This window comes from Pituophis catenifer, unplaced genomic scaffold (genome assembly GCF_029215685.1).
Source record: "Pituophis catenifer annectens isolate HBS135680 unplaced genomic scaffold, rPitCat1.0.hap2 SCAF_2, whole genome shotgun sequence".
Classification (NCBI taxonomy): domain Eukaryota; kingdom Metazoa; phylum Chordata; class Lepidosauria; order Squamata; family Colubridae; genus Pituophis; species Pituophis catenifer.
Genome location: NW_027256882.1, coordinates 266,666,658 through 266,681,460, shown reverse-complemented (window position 1 = coordinate 266,681,460; position 14,803 = coordinate 266,666,658). Strand labels below are relative to the sequence as shown.

General features: G+C 35.3%; 1 protein-coding gene across 1 annotated transcript in view; it reads left to right on the top strand.

Annotated features, from left to right (window-relative positions):
- The window catches only part of IPO11 (importin 11), a 66,289-nt gene that overhangs the window by 37,633 nt on the left and 13,853 nt on the right, over positions 1-14,803 (top strand). The window contains exons 22-27 of the mRNA XM_070935864.1: positions 2,311-2,387; positions 3,552-3,631; positions 5,792-5,872; positions 7,795-7,890; positions 8,748-8,861; positions 12,501-12,622. Of these exons, the coding sequence (XP_070791965.1) occupies positions 2,311-2,387; positions 3,552-3,631; positions 5,792-5,872; positions 7,795-7,890; positions 8,748-8,861; positions 12,501-12,622 (570 nt within the window). The remainder of the gene's footprint in view (positions 1-2,310; positions 2,388-3,551; positions 3,632-5,791; positions 5,873-7,794; positions 7,891-8,747; positions 8,862-12,500; positions 12,623-14,803) is intronic.

Genomic DNA, 14,803 nt, shown 5'->3' with positions numbered 1-14,803 from the left:
TAGCTCTTTCCTTCCTGGCTTTTTCATGAAAAGAAATAAACAGGAAGTTCAGCAACTGAGGACAAGAGCAAAACAGTGAGAGGGATATGGCCGTAAGGGAAGCACAGCAGGATATCAAAGGAGACAGAAATGATGTATCACTGCTCAGTGAGCAGCCCAGTTATAGCATAAAGAAATGGATAAAGAAAAATCTAGGGTGCTGGATTAATTTAGAAACCACAGCTCAGACTACATTTGAATAGCCTTTGGGCAGAAAGAGCTTGTAGCTAACCTGTTCTGGTTTTAAGTGCAAAAGGAACCTTCTGTTATGTACAGTCAGACTAATAAAAGAAGGCACAAGGAGGCAGCAGAAACTCTGTTAAAACCCTCTTCGAATGGGAAACTGAAAAGGTGTTTTTATACAACCCACAGTAATAAGCATGTAACTTGGAGATGATTTGTATTTTGAGGGAAAAAAATGAACAATATGAAACCCTCTATCTTGATTTAAGATAGTTTATACTCTTTTAGGGTATACTTGCTCCTGAATGATTTACATCTTTTGCTGTTCAGTTTCTTATTGTACCTCTTGATTATATTTATGCTTATAGTTTAGATTTTGAACATATAAACAATGTAGAAAATGTAGAAAAATAAAGGCCAGCACTTAATTTATTGACTTCGCCCCTACAGGCTGATTACCTCAACTAGGATTTGACCTGCCCTATAATTAATGGAGTTTAACAGTGTCCCTTTCAGTCTCCCCTGTGCAAAGAGGCAGTAATAAATTTTGTTAAAGAAAACCTTACTTATTCAGGTGCATTTTAATAGTAAATGATTTTCTGGAGCAGTTTCAGTTGAATTTTTAACTGTGATTTGGTACTAGATTTGTTTTCATTGATTTGTGAATAAACTATATCACCAATTGGATGAAAAGCTGTATGATCAAAATCATAACATTGTTAAATGTTGCAATATTTTGGCATTCTCTTCCAGAGGATTACAGGGATGAAAATATTGATTTTGAAGTATAATAGATAATAGTTGTATAATTAAACTCTGGTCTGGTCATTTTTCTAGTGGACATTTTTATATAGAAATTCAAATTGAAAATGCATCCAAATAATTTATAGCATATTCTTTAAGAAAAAATAAATTATTTGTGAGGAATTATTTAGCCTTTATCTCATAGAATAATACAATTCCCATTTTTATATAATAACTTGTATCACGTGGAGTAGTGGCTATTGAACTATCAATTCTTCTGGATATGGCTTTAACATTTAAAGTTAGGGAGATAGTTGCCTGAGATCAGTTAAGGGAAAAATTAAAGCTTCTAAAAATTAAGCTACTAATACTATCTGTTTTTGTAAATTGATATACAGGTATAAGGTCTCATAGTTTTCTTAAAATGTATATGATAGCAACGAAGAGAAGGAACTAATTAGAAGGAGAGACAGAAACTATAGAAATACCTTTACCTTCTATAGTTTCTGCATCTCATTCTAATATTAATTTCTCTCTTCAGTGCTACTATCTATCTATCTATCTATATCTTGTTTTACAACTGGTCCCAGAATTTGTATAACTAATCAATGCAGTCTTAAAACATTATCACATCTCTTACAAAAGCAATTTCTATAGTCTTGCAACTGCTGTTGTTAACTGAATCTCATGCTTGTTAGATGAGGCCACTTCCTGCCATCTTCTTGCCAGTCAATGGGGAAGCCAGCAGGAAGTTGCAAGCTGCTGAGGTAAGTAGTTGCTGCTGCTGAGTGATGAAAGCAGTGAGGGGATAGGTGGAAGTTGTAAGAGGACCAGGGAGGGTGTGCAGTCATGCATAAGTGGCTGGCATGATATGAGTGCAGAGTGGCTGGAGGGGGGTATGTGGGTAGAGAAGAGCATTGCAACTTTACTCTTCCCTTCAAACTTCCCTTTGAATTTGTGGGAAGCCAGCATGGAAGGTTGCAGATGGTGATCATGTGATCACAGGGCGCTTGGCAAGCAGTTGTGAGTTCAAATGGTTGCCAAGCACCCAGATTGCCATCACATCACAGAGGTTCAAGGACTAGTCTTAACTACATTCATTCAGTGCCATTGTAACAATTCAAGGACTACCTATAGTTGTTTTTTAAGTATAAAGTAATATGTTACCAAATTACTTAAAAAAGTATCTCTCACTGCTTTTTATCTATTCACATCCTTACTGCATAATTATATGAACTTAAACACTGTTCAAACTACTGTGACAAGAAAACTTCATTTTTAATGATATACTTTAGTTTCTAGGAAAGATTTTATTATTTAATGTTATTTTGTTTGTCTCTCTAGGTTAGTAACATTAGAGAATAGTCCTTGCCTAACTCCAGAGCTGTTACGAATATTCCAGAACATGTCAGCTCTTCTTGGTAAGATATCAATATTTGAATTTAATCTATTCAGATTCAAAAATTCTATAATATTTTTTTCTATACAAAATAGGTTTTTTTTACTTATCTAAATGAAAAAAGACTGATATAATGGCTAAAGACTGATATAAGATATTGCAGTTATCTGAGAGGTAAACAATCCTTCTAAAAATTTAAAGAATTCTGTTTAACATGTATCTTGCATGTTCCATTGCCTCTATTGCAAAGTTCTAATTGTACAATAAATACTCCATTAACTACATAGATAGCATCAAGGGGAAAGATAACAGTGGTATATTTATTGTTTTTGTATTTATATTTACCAGATGGATAACTTATAAGTTATCTTAAAAGTGATCACTTGTTTTATAAGCATTATTGAGCTGTGATCTCTTCACTTATCATAAAAATATTAAATAAAAATATTTTGGAGACTTTTGTTTCAGAATGTATATATTTGACCTTTTTAACATGTATTTTTTTTAATTTATCTTCTAAACGTTTGAATAAATTATACATGCATACATAAAGGTTCCACTGTTCTTCTAATGACACTGTAATAGTATTCCAATAATCACTAATTAGTAATTAAAACCACTGTTTTCTGAGTAATTTCCAGATAGTATAAATTGTGCATATGTAGATGATTTTAGAATAATTTATAAGAATATAATGGTTATACAGATAATCCTTGACTTAAAATAGTTCATTTAGTGACCATTCAAAGTTACGCTGAACTGAAAAGCACTGAAAAAAGTGACGTATGACCATATTTCACACTTATAGCCATTGAAGCAACCCCATGGTCACATGATCAAAATTCAGATGCTTGACAACTGAACCATATTTATAATGGTTGCAGTCTCCCGGGGTCACATAATCACCTTTTGTGACCTTCTGACAAGAAAAGTCAATTGGAAAGCCAGATTCACTTAATAACCATGTTATTAATTTAACAGTTGCAGTGATTCATTTAATAACTGTGACAAGAAAGGTTGTAAAATGGGGCAAAACTCATTTAACAAACTCACTTAGCAACAGAAATTTTGGGCTCAATTGTGGTTGTAAGTTAAGGACTACCTATATTACAGAATATTACCTAAAATTGTGTTTACTTAAGTGGTATTAAACTGCAGCTAAAATCATCTGATGCTCATTTTCTAGAATTAAGTTCAGAAAACCTCCGAATTTGCTTTAAGATCATCAATGCTTATCTTTTTTTATCTTCATCTGAATTTCTTCAGGTATGTATCAAATTCAAATCAAATTCAATATTATGTATTTCATGAAGCTTGAATTTTCTTGAGTTAAACTTTTGTCCATTCTATGAATAATTAGCAATTGCAATAGCACTTAGACTTATATACTGCTTCATAGTGCTTTTATAGCCCTCTCTAAGCGGTTTACAGAGTCAGCATCTTGCCCCCAACAATCTGGGTTCCCATTTTACCCACCTTGGAAGGATGGAAGGCAGAGTCAACCTTGAGCCTGGTGAGATTTGAACTGCTGAACTGCAGCTAACAATCAGCTGAAGTAGCCTGCAATACTGTACTCTAACCACTGCGCCATCTCGGCTCTTTAGTTAGTTCGTAATTAATTAGCTCTACTTTTTTATTGTGTGCTTTATGGGAACAAGATGAGAAATAACATTGGGCAATCTTTTATTATAAAAATATGATAGAGAATAGATGTCACTTTATCCCTTATGATAGCCAACTCCTATCTTCCCCAAATTCTACCCTTTGATGGTTAATTGCAGCAGCAACTTTTTTTTTACAGCTGTATTTTGCATGACTAAATGGCTTATTTAGCAGATCTGTAGCCAGTCCTATATAAAGGTAAAGGTTCCCCTCGCACATATGTGCTAGTCATTTCTGACTCTAGGGGGCAGTGCTCATCTCCGTTTCAAAGCCGAAGAGCCAGCACTGTCCATGGTCTCCATGGTCCATGGTCTCCATGGTCATGTGGCTAGCATGACAAAATGCCAAAGGCACACGGAACACTGTTACCTTCCCACCAAAGGTGGTCCCTATTTTTCTACTTGCATTTTTTACGTGCTTTCGAATTGCTAGATTGGCAGAAGCTGGGACAAATAACAGGAACTCACCCCGTTACGCGGCACTAGGGATTCAAACCACTGAACTGACCACCTTTCGATCGACAAGCTCAGATCTTATCCACTGAGCCACCGTATTCCTCCAATCCTATATATTGGAGAGCAAATCAAATGTGATCAAAATTGTTTTATTGCATCTGCTTCCCTTGACAGTTCTTTATTCAAAATAAAAGTAGTCCTTGACTTATGACTGGTTTCTTAGCAACCATTAAAGTTATGACAGACCTCATCACAGCTTCTTACAAGCCTTAGAAAGATTATCTGTAGATGCATTTTGAATACAGACTTGAGGTACGCGTGTAATTTAAAAAACAAAGTAGAAAAGGGGAACATGCACAGTTCCATCAATTATATAATTAAATTTCTGGGCACTGATTATTCCAGTCAGTGAATATCCTTTTTTGTATTATTACTATAGTTAACTTGAAAGTGGAATTTTTATTATTAAGGTCTCTGTACCTTCAGTTGCAGCATCCTTAGTATTTGGATTTGTTTCTTCCTTTTATTATAGAACACTGTGTCTAAGAGTCAGTTAAATGTATTGGCATCATTGGCTTTTCAAAATATCATAGCAGTTCATAATGACCACCGGTTTTATGGTTGAATGGGTTCATAAACTATTTAGCAAGATTACAAGTGAAATATAAGGCTTTTAATCTACTTCATTTTTGTATGCAATTTACTGTAAGTACTAATGACAGTCACATGTACTCACCTTCCTCCAATGTAAAAGCTGAATTAAAGTCATTTTAATAATTATAATAGAACTTCTTACTATCTTACTGTTGCTTCTATATGCCTCATTGCCTGTCCTGTTAGCTTTATTAGAATAGATGAGACAAATTAGAATTCAGTTGACTATGAATTTTATGTCCTTCTTCCCTGGGCCTTTTGCCTTTTTGGAAAAGTTGTTTCTGGAAATCATTGTGTTCTAGCAATAACCAATTGGCATAGAGGGATGCAATTGAAGAGATAATTAATGAATTGTCCTTCAGTGAGTTCATATGCAGCAATGCATAAGCCTAATTTTATTGTATCCACCTGTTACAGGCAAAGAAATGTTGGAGGAGAAACAGTTTAAAAATAATCCTCTAAAGCTAATGAAAGTAAACATTATATTATAAGATTATGTTGGATATTAGCGCTAGAAGAAAAAACAGCTTCAGCTACTATAAAATTATATTACAATTATAATTATTGATTTAATAAATGCACATCTTTGACAATTAGTATGTCATGACTTACAATAATTTTTATAAGCAAATTGATATGTTAATTTTTATTCCAGATCTATTCATCTGATCTCTGCAGATCATTTTGTGAGATCTTAAAAGATGTAACTACTGAAGGTCAAGTTCAAGTTCTGAAGGTAAATAAATGCCCTAATTTATTGTTGGGATGTTCTAATGTGTAGAATATTTTTAAATTAAATGCAGTTATAAACTTGTCATTGCTTGCATTTCAACATAGATATATAAGCATTTCAGATTTTATAAAATGGTACATGTGTTGATACTCCTTACTCAATTAATTCTACTTCTTAGTCAAATTAAATTATTATTACTAAATTATATTTATATCCTGCCTTTATTATTTTCATAAATAACTCAAGGTGGCAAACATACATAATCATCATCCTATTTTCCACCCAACAACAAATCTATGAAATTGGTTGGGCTGAGAATGACTGACCCAAAGTCATCCACTTGGCTTTCATGCCTAAAGCAAAACACACAATCTCCTAAACGTTGTTGGACTGTGAAATTGAAAATAAATGAACACTTCTGATGAATATTACACTTTCTTCACTCCCATCAAATTTATTAAATAAATATGGTTTATAAATAAAGTACTTTACCATTTATATCTTGTCCTTCAAAATAATATATGATAGTTTGAAATAGTTTGTATACTGAAACAATTTAATTTCAAAATCAAGGTAGTAGAAAAAGATTTATTGTGGAGTGGAACTTTTGAAGAAAATTCCAGAGAAACAAATGTGCAATTGAGGAATAGAAAGAGCTTAAGACCCAAAAGCAAAGAGATGAAGAGAGTATATCAGGGCTTTTAAACTCCCGTCCCATGGGCCAGATGTGTCACGTGCTGGCCATGCCCACATCGAGTTTAGTGAAGGGGGGGAAAGTCCTGATACATTACATGACGCAGCCATGATGACGTGAGTTTGATACCCCTGGAATATATAAAAGCAAACCTTGTAGACAAGCTTGCTTTTCAGGAAGTTGGCATTTTTAATAAGAAATCAAAAATCTAGAAGATTTTAATTATATATCTTAGATTAACTATCATTTAAAAACCCCTCTCTTCATAAAATATATACAGGGCATTGATGACATTTTAGAAACAGCTTCATGCTGTTCACTATTGCTGAAGCTGTTCTGTTTTTGTTGTTACCAAGTTGTAATTTTTTTCAACTTTTTCAGGAAAATAAAAGTAATACAGAACATACTATTGTTTGGCATATACAGTATAGCTTTGTTTAGATTTCTTAAAATTCTGACTAAAGTTTTATCCTGAATTCTAGAGATACATATAAGTTGAACGTTGGATAAATTATTCATGGGAATATCAGCAAGCAGTTTTCAGGAATTTGTGTCAAACATCTTTTTTGAATCTTTCTTTATTAAAAAGGAGATCTTTGTGTCTTCACTTTTGAAAATTGAGGGAGAGACAAGTTTTCATTTAACATTACCTGAATTTAATATTTTGTTTGAATAATGCCACACACCACTTGTTAACCTCACTGACATCATTTCAGCAGTCTGTTTTTTTATCTTTATATTTGTTGTGGGAGAGGATTGCTTCCCATGAAGTGATCATAAAGTATATATCAACCAATGACATTCAATCCATCCGTCTTTTGGTTTAAGGCATTAAAAATGAGTATTGCTGTAATAAAAGCCGGATTTTTTTGGTTCTAACGTAACAGCATTCAGCTTGGTAAATGAGAACAGGAGACAAAGCTCAACGTAATTGTTGAAAAAATATCAATATGTTCAAATGAACAAAAGCATAATACAGAACATTAGAGAATTCCGAATTTATAGGCTAGACAGGGAAATGAAAAGAATGATCAAGGAAAGTAATAGCAAATTCCTCTAGTAGTGTTACCAAGAATACAGCATGGTTATGTTTATCTAGTCACCAGAAGTCAAGTTTAACTCAAGTGTATCAGTATTGTTTTATACCATATATATTATAGTGTACTAAGCATTTTCTTCTCTGTTGATTGAAACAGGAGACTATTTGAATAATTTGATTAATATCTTTTAGGTTGTAGAAAATGTATTCAAAGTGAATCCAGTGCTGGGCCCTGAAATGTTTCAATCTCTTTTGCCATCTGTGGTTCGTGGAATTATACAGGGGGAGGTAAGCCATAATGTGTTCCTTAGTTAAAAATTAAAAAAATGAGGAACTACTGAAAAATACTTCATGTATAAATTTATATTCAGTGTTAATTACTGCTAACTTAATTTTTTTCTTTACTTTTCTATTACTATGACAAAGTCGCTTTAGTATTTATGGTGGTTTATAGAACAGCTCTGTATACTGGTATCATAACAATACTTTTTTATTACTTTTAAAATCAGAGTTAAATATGTAGTGCAAATTTATAGAACTAGTGTATTGCCATTTCTAGATCTTTTAAAAAGTTTTCTCACTTCAAATAACTGGTATTTGATAATGGGAAGTGTTACAATAACAACATTTAACACTTTTTCATCCACTTGTATCACTTCACAATACTGTTCCATAAAATCTTTGCACTGAAGAGTGTTGCCATTGAGAATAACAACAATGAGCTACTTGTTTCTAGTTAATAGCACATTTTAAAGCAAATCCCTCCAACTCACAGATAACTATAATGTATAAAAACTTGTTTTTAAAGAATTGTTGTAAAATCTTTGGCTCCTTTGCTCACTTATTGAACTCAGTGGTATTTATTTTGAGCAGGCATTCATAGAATTGTTATTGTAAATCCTTGGAAAGGATGGGAGCCAGAGAAATAATAAAATTCATTTCTTCTTGATATTCTCATAAGTACTTATTTTAGGTTTTCTCATATGGTTGCACCTTACAAATGTGTACAGTAAATATACAGTGCTGCAAAATTAATAATGCAGTAGGACATGTGGAATGCCCTTATTTAATCAGTCCAGCATGCTTTTATCATGTTCATACTTTCTCACTGATAGGAAAGCTAAAATGAACTGTTTATATTTCAGAGATGCCCAATTGAGATGTCAACTTACCTGGGAGTCATTGGTAGAGTCTTGTTGCAAAATAAAAGTTTTTTCTCATTGCTCCTAAACCAGATGGCTTGTGAGTTTAACCAAGAAGTAAGTGATTTATATTTTATGCTTTTTGTGTATGAAAGACATATATTGACCAACATTTAAATTATCCCTGTCAGCGCAATTTTTTTCTTGGCACTGGAAGTCTTTTTTTTTTTCCAGTATAGTGCATTTGAGCTAATATTTAGCTTGTTAATTGAAGTTAGAGCAGTTTTGAGCAGATCAATTTATTATCTTCACTGATTCATTTTTTTCTTTTTTTTTTTTGGTCACTTTTTAAATGTTTGTTGCCTTAGTCATAAATATGATACATTACCTTCTCTTTTTTTCTTTTGCACTTTGCACTTTTTATTCTTTTTTTAAGTTTAATTTATATTAGATATTACAACTATAATAATTCTTTTAATAATTTTGTGATTGTGTTTGTATGCGTATATATACCTTTTCAGATGATTTTTGACTTTGACATTATTCAGTGGCTTTTCATTCAATCTATAAAAAAGGCATGGTGTAGATCTTGGATAGCATGACTTCTTAGCTCATTATCTATTTATTTAGGGCCAGAGGAAGCTAGTGAGGAGCTGAATCAGCACATTTTTTAAAAAAATTACCATCACAGTAGTTGGAGTTCTAGCTGTTCCCTGATTCCCTCCATCCCATTTTCCACCTTTGTTGCTCTGACAATCCACGCATGGGTATTCACTTCCTCTTTTGCTAGAGATTGAGTGCAAACTTTTCCGTTGGTCTAGCCCTCTGCTCCTGCTCTTCAGTCTTTTCACTCTAGCTGAAGAGACTTGAGTTGCATTTCTCTGACATTGTCAGTTTTCCTAATTGTTTATTTCTGCTGGTCTTTTTTTATGGATTACTAATATTATTTTTATTTATTTGGATTAATTGGACTTGATTGATTTGGACTTTACAGGAAGGGCTGCGCAACGTGGATTTACAGGGGCTTTACAGCAGTCCCCTCAGTTGCTGGCGGTGTGTTTAGCGTGCCTGGGGCTCCAGGTCGCTTCCACCGCCCAGGATTTAACATGGAGCAGCTTTCCAGAGGTCTGTTCCCTTCGGGGCAGCTCCGTGTAATTCTAATTGCCGCTGGTGGTGAGCTGGTTTCCCGGCTTGCCGGCACAACTGCCACCACCCCCGCAGTCCTATCCTCAACAGCGGCTCTGGAGTCACTGCCAGCCGAACATTGGCAAACTCTCGTCCAGGAACTTGCTTCGCAGCGCTGGGAAGGCGATGTTTTTAGCCTTTGTGCCATTTTGGATATTTTAGCAGACCGTGGCGGTGCTGAAGAGCGGTTTTCACACTCGCGCCCGCCATTTTGAATCTGTGTCAGCCACAGCAGCAAATTTGGAGGCTGTTAACGCCTCGCGCCTTGCTATACTGCCACAGGCTGGGACTTTAATTGTGAAGCTGAGCTTCTTTGCGAAGTGGTGTGGCCTTTGGAGGTTCCTGCCTTTCCCCATGCCGAGTTCCTGCCTGTCTTCTGACTTTGATAATTCTGCGGAGACCCGACACAACAGCGAGGAAGGACAGGTTTGCCTCATGCGCGCTATAGTTGGATCTGTGCTCCAGCTGCCGGGACTAAAAGTATAGTGTTTGCAACTGTTCCCGGGAAAGGGTTGTTTATCAAATTGACTAGTGGCTTTGACCTACTTGGCCCAGGTTTTACCAATACCTTATTTCTACAGGACAATCATGACTGATTCTGCCCTGTCCTCAGACATAGAATATGAGTCCAGTCCTCCCAAGGTGCATAAATCTGAGCATTTGGGTTCAAAACGGGTCAAGGTTGTTTCCATACGCAATCCGACCAAGGCTAAGGCTTCTTCTTCTTCTGGGACTTCCAAAAGAGATAATCAGATGATTTCTTAATGAACAACTTCAATGTCTCATTTAAAAAATCTTGCATTAATTTTTCATTAATATAAATAATTTTTACAGATGTTCCAGTAAATCATTTTAACAACTGTATTATGTCATAATTAATTTTTGTGATCTTGCATGAACTGATCTACTGTTTCTTCTGCTTCTTTGCACAAATCTGAACTTTGAATCATTTGGTGATTTTTCAATAATGCTCTTGATTGTATTAGTTCAAGTAACTTGCTCCTTGATAGCCAAAATCGATCCAATGTTTTTAATGTTGTAAGCTATTTTTATCGTTGTAAACCATTTTATCTTTATTCCCTTTCTGCCAGGTCTTTGGTAGAAATTGACAATGTAATATTTTTTCTTGCCAGCATTCTTTTTGTGTTTTTACTACATTATTTTTGATATTTACTTTGTTTTTCCTTTACATTTAGTAAGTTCCAATTTTTAATTGCATAAATGCTTGTTCTTGACTATTGTTTACATAATCAGCCAACACACACCTTTCTTAAAAATCATCCTCTTTTTATCCAAGACTAATTCTGTCTTTCACTGTTTCATTATTTTTTTCTATAAACAGTGAAATGATTTTACGGACACCAGTTGTTTCCAAATATTTGATGATCCAACTATGTGGTAATGAAATCTTGGTTTCCAATCTGATCTTCCACTTTGGGATTAAGTGCGATTTTGCTTTTGGTTTCTAAATTCAACATCCAGATCTTCTTAACTACACTTCTGTACTGTAGGCAAACTGATTGGTTGGTTCAATATACCCTTGCAAGCATACTATTTACATATCTTCATTATAGATGCCAGGTGTTTCTTGGGCGCACTTTTGATGATGGCAGTCTTTGTCTTTCTACTGGTACTGCTATAATTTTCTCTTTTAATTATCATCAGGAAGGTCAATTTATAGGTTTTTTCTGTGCTGACCTTTACTAATTCTGTTGTTATTACTTCTTCTATGTTATCATTTCTGTAGTTCATATCAGTATGAAATATATATCAGTATATATTTCCTTTATATTTGCTATTGTTATCTGAATTTCTTTTATAATTTTACTATGTTTTGGGGCCTTCCATTTGCTACTAATATTGATATCTGTATTCCTTCTTTTATATGTTCATAAGTAATTACTTATGAAGTAATTTGTTTATTGTGCCTCAAATTTTCATTCAGTTATACGTGGCCATCTATCTATTAAATATCCACCTTTTCAAAAAATATCACATTTTTCCAGTTTCCTAGTGGGCTTAAATTAATTGAATATATTAAAAAAAATATCTCAAAGCAGTCATTTTCTGTGAAATGTTTAGTCATTAAATAATAATGAACTAGTTAATTTATTTAATGTTTCTATCCAGGGAAATTCATTTTATTCAGCAAGGATCATTTAGAAGATAAATCCTGCTTAGCAATTATGATTAAAGAAATAGCATCAGATATCAGGCTTTTCTTTTAAGAGATTTCGAAAATAATTTTAGAAGGGATTATGGTAATATGTAGCTTCAAAAATATATACTTCATGAAATGTATGTTGACACATTTTTATTTTGAATTTAGATTTCTTATGTAATTTATTTTCATATATGCCATACATAGTTTTGTCCCCAGCCGTATGCAAGTTTTATTTATAGTGTTCAAAATTATTGTTTTGTATTTTGGAATCCAAGCTAGTTGGTTATTCTGTTGGCAGAATAACAAAAACTTTTTAAAATATAAAATTGTATTTTTTTCATTGTATTGCAAATAGCTAGGTTGTTTATCTTGTTTATGAATGAGATTTTTACTTTGTTTTTCTCTAGCCAGACCATCTCCTTGGTCACATAATTGAAATGTGGGTTGATCGCATGGATAATATAACACAGCCAGAGAGAAGAAAGCTTTCAGCTTTGGCTCTGCTTTCATTACTGCCATCTGACAACAGGTAAGCAACACTTTAGTTTTATTGGCTACAAAATACAGTGAGCAGTCAGCCTTGTCAAAGTGCAACTTTCATTTTTGAATTTTCTTTGATTCAAATCCTCACAAATTTGTTCTCATATAAGCTTAAACATACATCCTTTTAGGTTATATAAAGTTATTTGTACAGTGCTTTGGATTCTGGCTCCTGACTGATAGTGATATGTGAATGTTTTAGTTTCATCTTTTTTTGTTTTTGTTGTTGACCATAGGAATAAACAGTTAAACAAGTTAAAACAAAACAAACTGAAAACTACTGAAACTCCATTGAAATTATGGATGCTTCTGTTGATCTTAAGAAAAATAACTCCTTAACTATGAAAGTTATTTTGATTATTGTAGTCAGGTAATCTTCAAGTTACGAATGTAATGGAGCCTGCCAATTACATTCGTAACTCCAAGATCATAGGAGTAAATCACATAACTTGAACGTGATCACTCCCTGCTTTCGCCCATGCATTCTGAGATGACCCAGGGCACAGCATAGAGATAACACAAACAGCTGGCAGTTCAAACTGCCCCTTTATTGCTCCAAAACTCCCCAAACGCTCCCACGTTTCTGGCAAGTCCCAGAGCCGAGTGAAAAAAAAACCAGACAAAAACCTCAAGTAGGCTCTGGCTGCAATTAGTCCAGCCCAGCGCTGTCTGCATCAAGGCTGCTCGGCAATAAATCCCAAATGTATTTGGCAAAACAAGAGCCAAGCAAGGAATTCAGGGAGCAAAAGAATGCCAACAAGGAATGTAAGGACTCTTGGCAAGTTCAAACGTTGGCACACAACACTTCAGGAACTTAGTGTTTGTTCCCGACAGATGCCCCTCCCCACAGCATCTCCTTAAGTCTCATTCCCCAGGTGTGCCTGGTGAAGCTGGGTGGGAAACTCTCCTCGTGTGTGGCCTGCTCCATCTGCACTGATCACACCTTCTTTGCACTCTCCAAGTCCTTGCATTAGGAGGGGGTGGTTCTTGCTCCTCGTTTGAGTTCTGTCTCTCCTCCCTGCCTGCAGGCCTTACTAATTCCGAACAGCCTTGCTGACTCTGCCTTTCCCCAATTTCCTCCAAGGCCAAAGGAGCTGCCCTCTCACTGTCAGTTCTTGTTCCAACTCACCTTCCGCCACAGATTCAGACTCAGATGGAGGCATGACACATTTGCTAATTGAATGTGTGGGTTGTTAAATGCATGAGGTATCTCAGGATGGGGAAGGCCATGGAGGCCTTGTGATGGAACAGGCTACCCAAAGCCACCCCAACCCACTGAGATATCTCATACTTTCCCCCTCCCATCCTGCTGTGCCAGACTCACTTACCTTGCAAAGATCTGTATCCTCTCTGCTGCTGTTTCTTTGCCTTTGAGAGAAAGGTGAGCAGGACAATTTCATTCTCAGCGTCCAGTTGGCTTAAAATGCTTTCCGTGCCAAAAGTGAAATGTTCAGGGGGGCATGATCTAACATGACTTCAGGCACCCATTCTCTGCAAAGCGTATAAGTACCTGAAGTTGTGCGAGATCACGGCTCCCAGAACATTTCATTCCCAGCATGAAAAGCATTTGCAAGTCAACTGGACTCTAGAAGCAACATGATTTTGCTCCTAGCGTCTGATTGGCTTGCAAATGCTTTTCACGCCAAGACTGCAATGTTCTGGGGGCCATGAACTTGCGTGACTTCAGGCACCAATTCTCTGCAAACACAAATGGGTGCCTGAAGTTGCGCAAGATCATGGTCCCCAGATCATTTCACTCTCAGCGCGAAAAGCATTTGCTCGGACGCTGGGAGCAAAATCATCCTCCCTCTCCTCTCCCTCAAAGAAACTGCAGCAGTGAGGAGACAGAACTTTGCAAGGTGAGTCTAACATGGCAGGATGGGAAGGGAGAAGTAGTTGTGGGGGGAGGGGATAGGGTGAATGTTGCAGTGCCTCTATGGTCATTCATAAGGGGGGGCTACTGCCATGATGCTGCAACATTTGTAATTTTGGGAGTTTGTCATAAATTCCCAAACTTGGGGGTATTATCACGTAACTTCAAAAGGTCACTAAGTGAACTGTCATAACTCAAGGATTATCTGTATTGGATAATATCAGTAATAGAGTTGAACTCAAATACATCACTTTTTTCATCCATAAACACATTTCCACATTCTAGTGGAAATAAAGG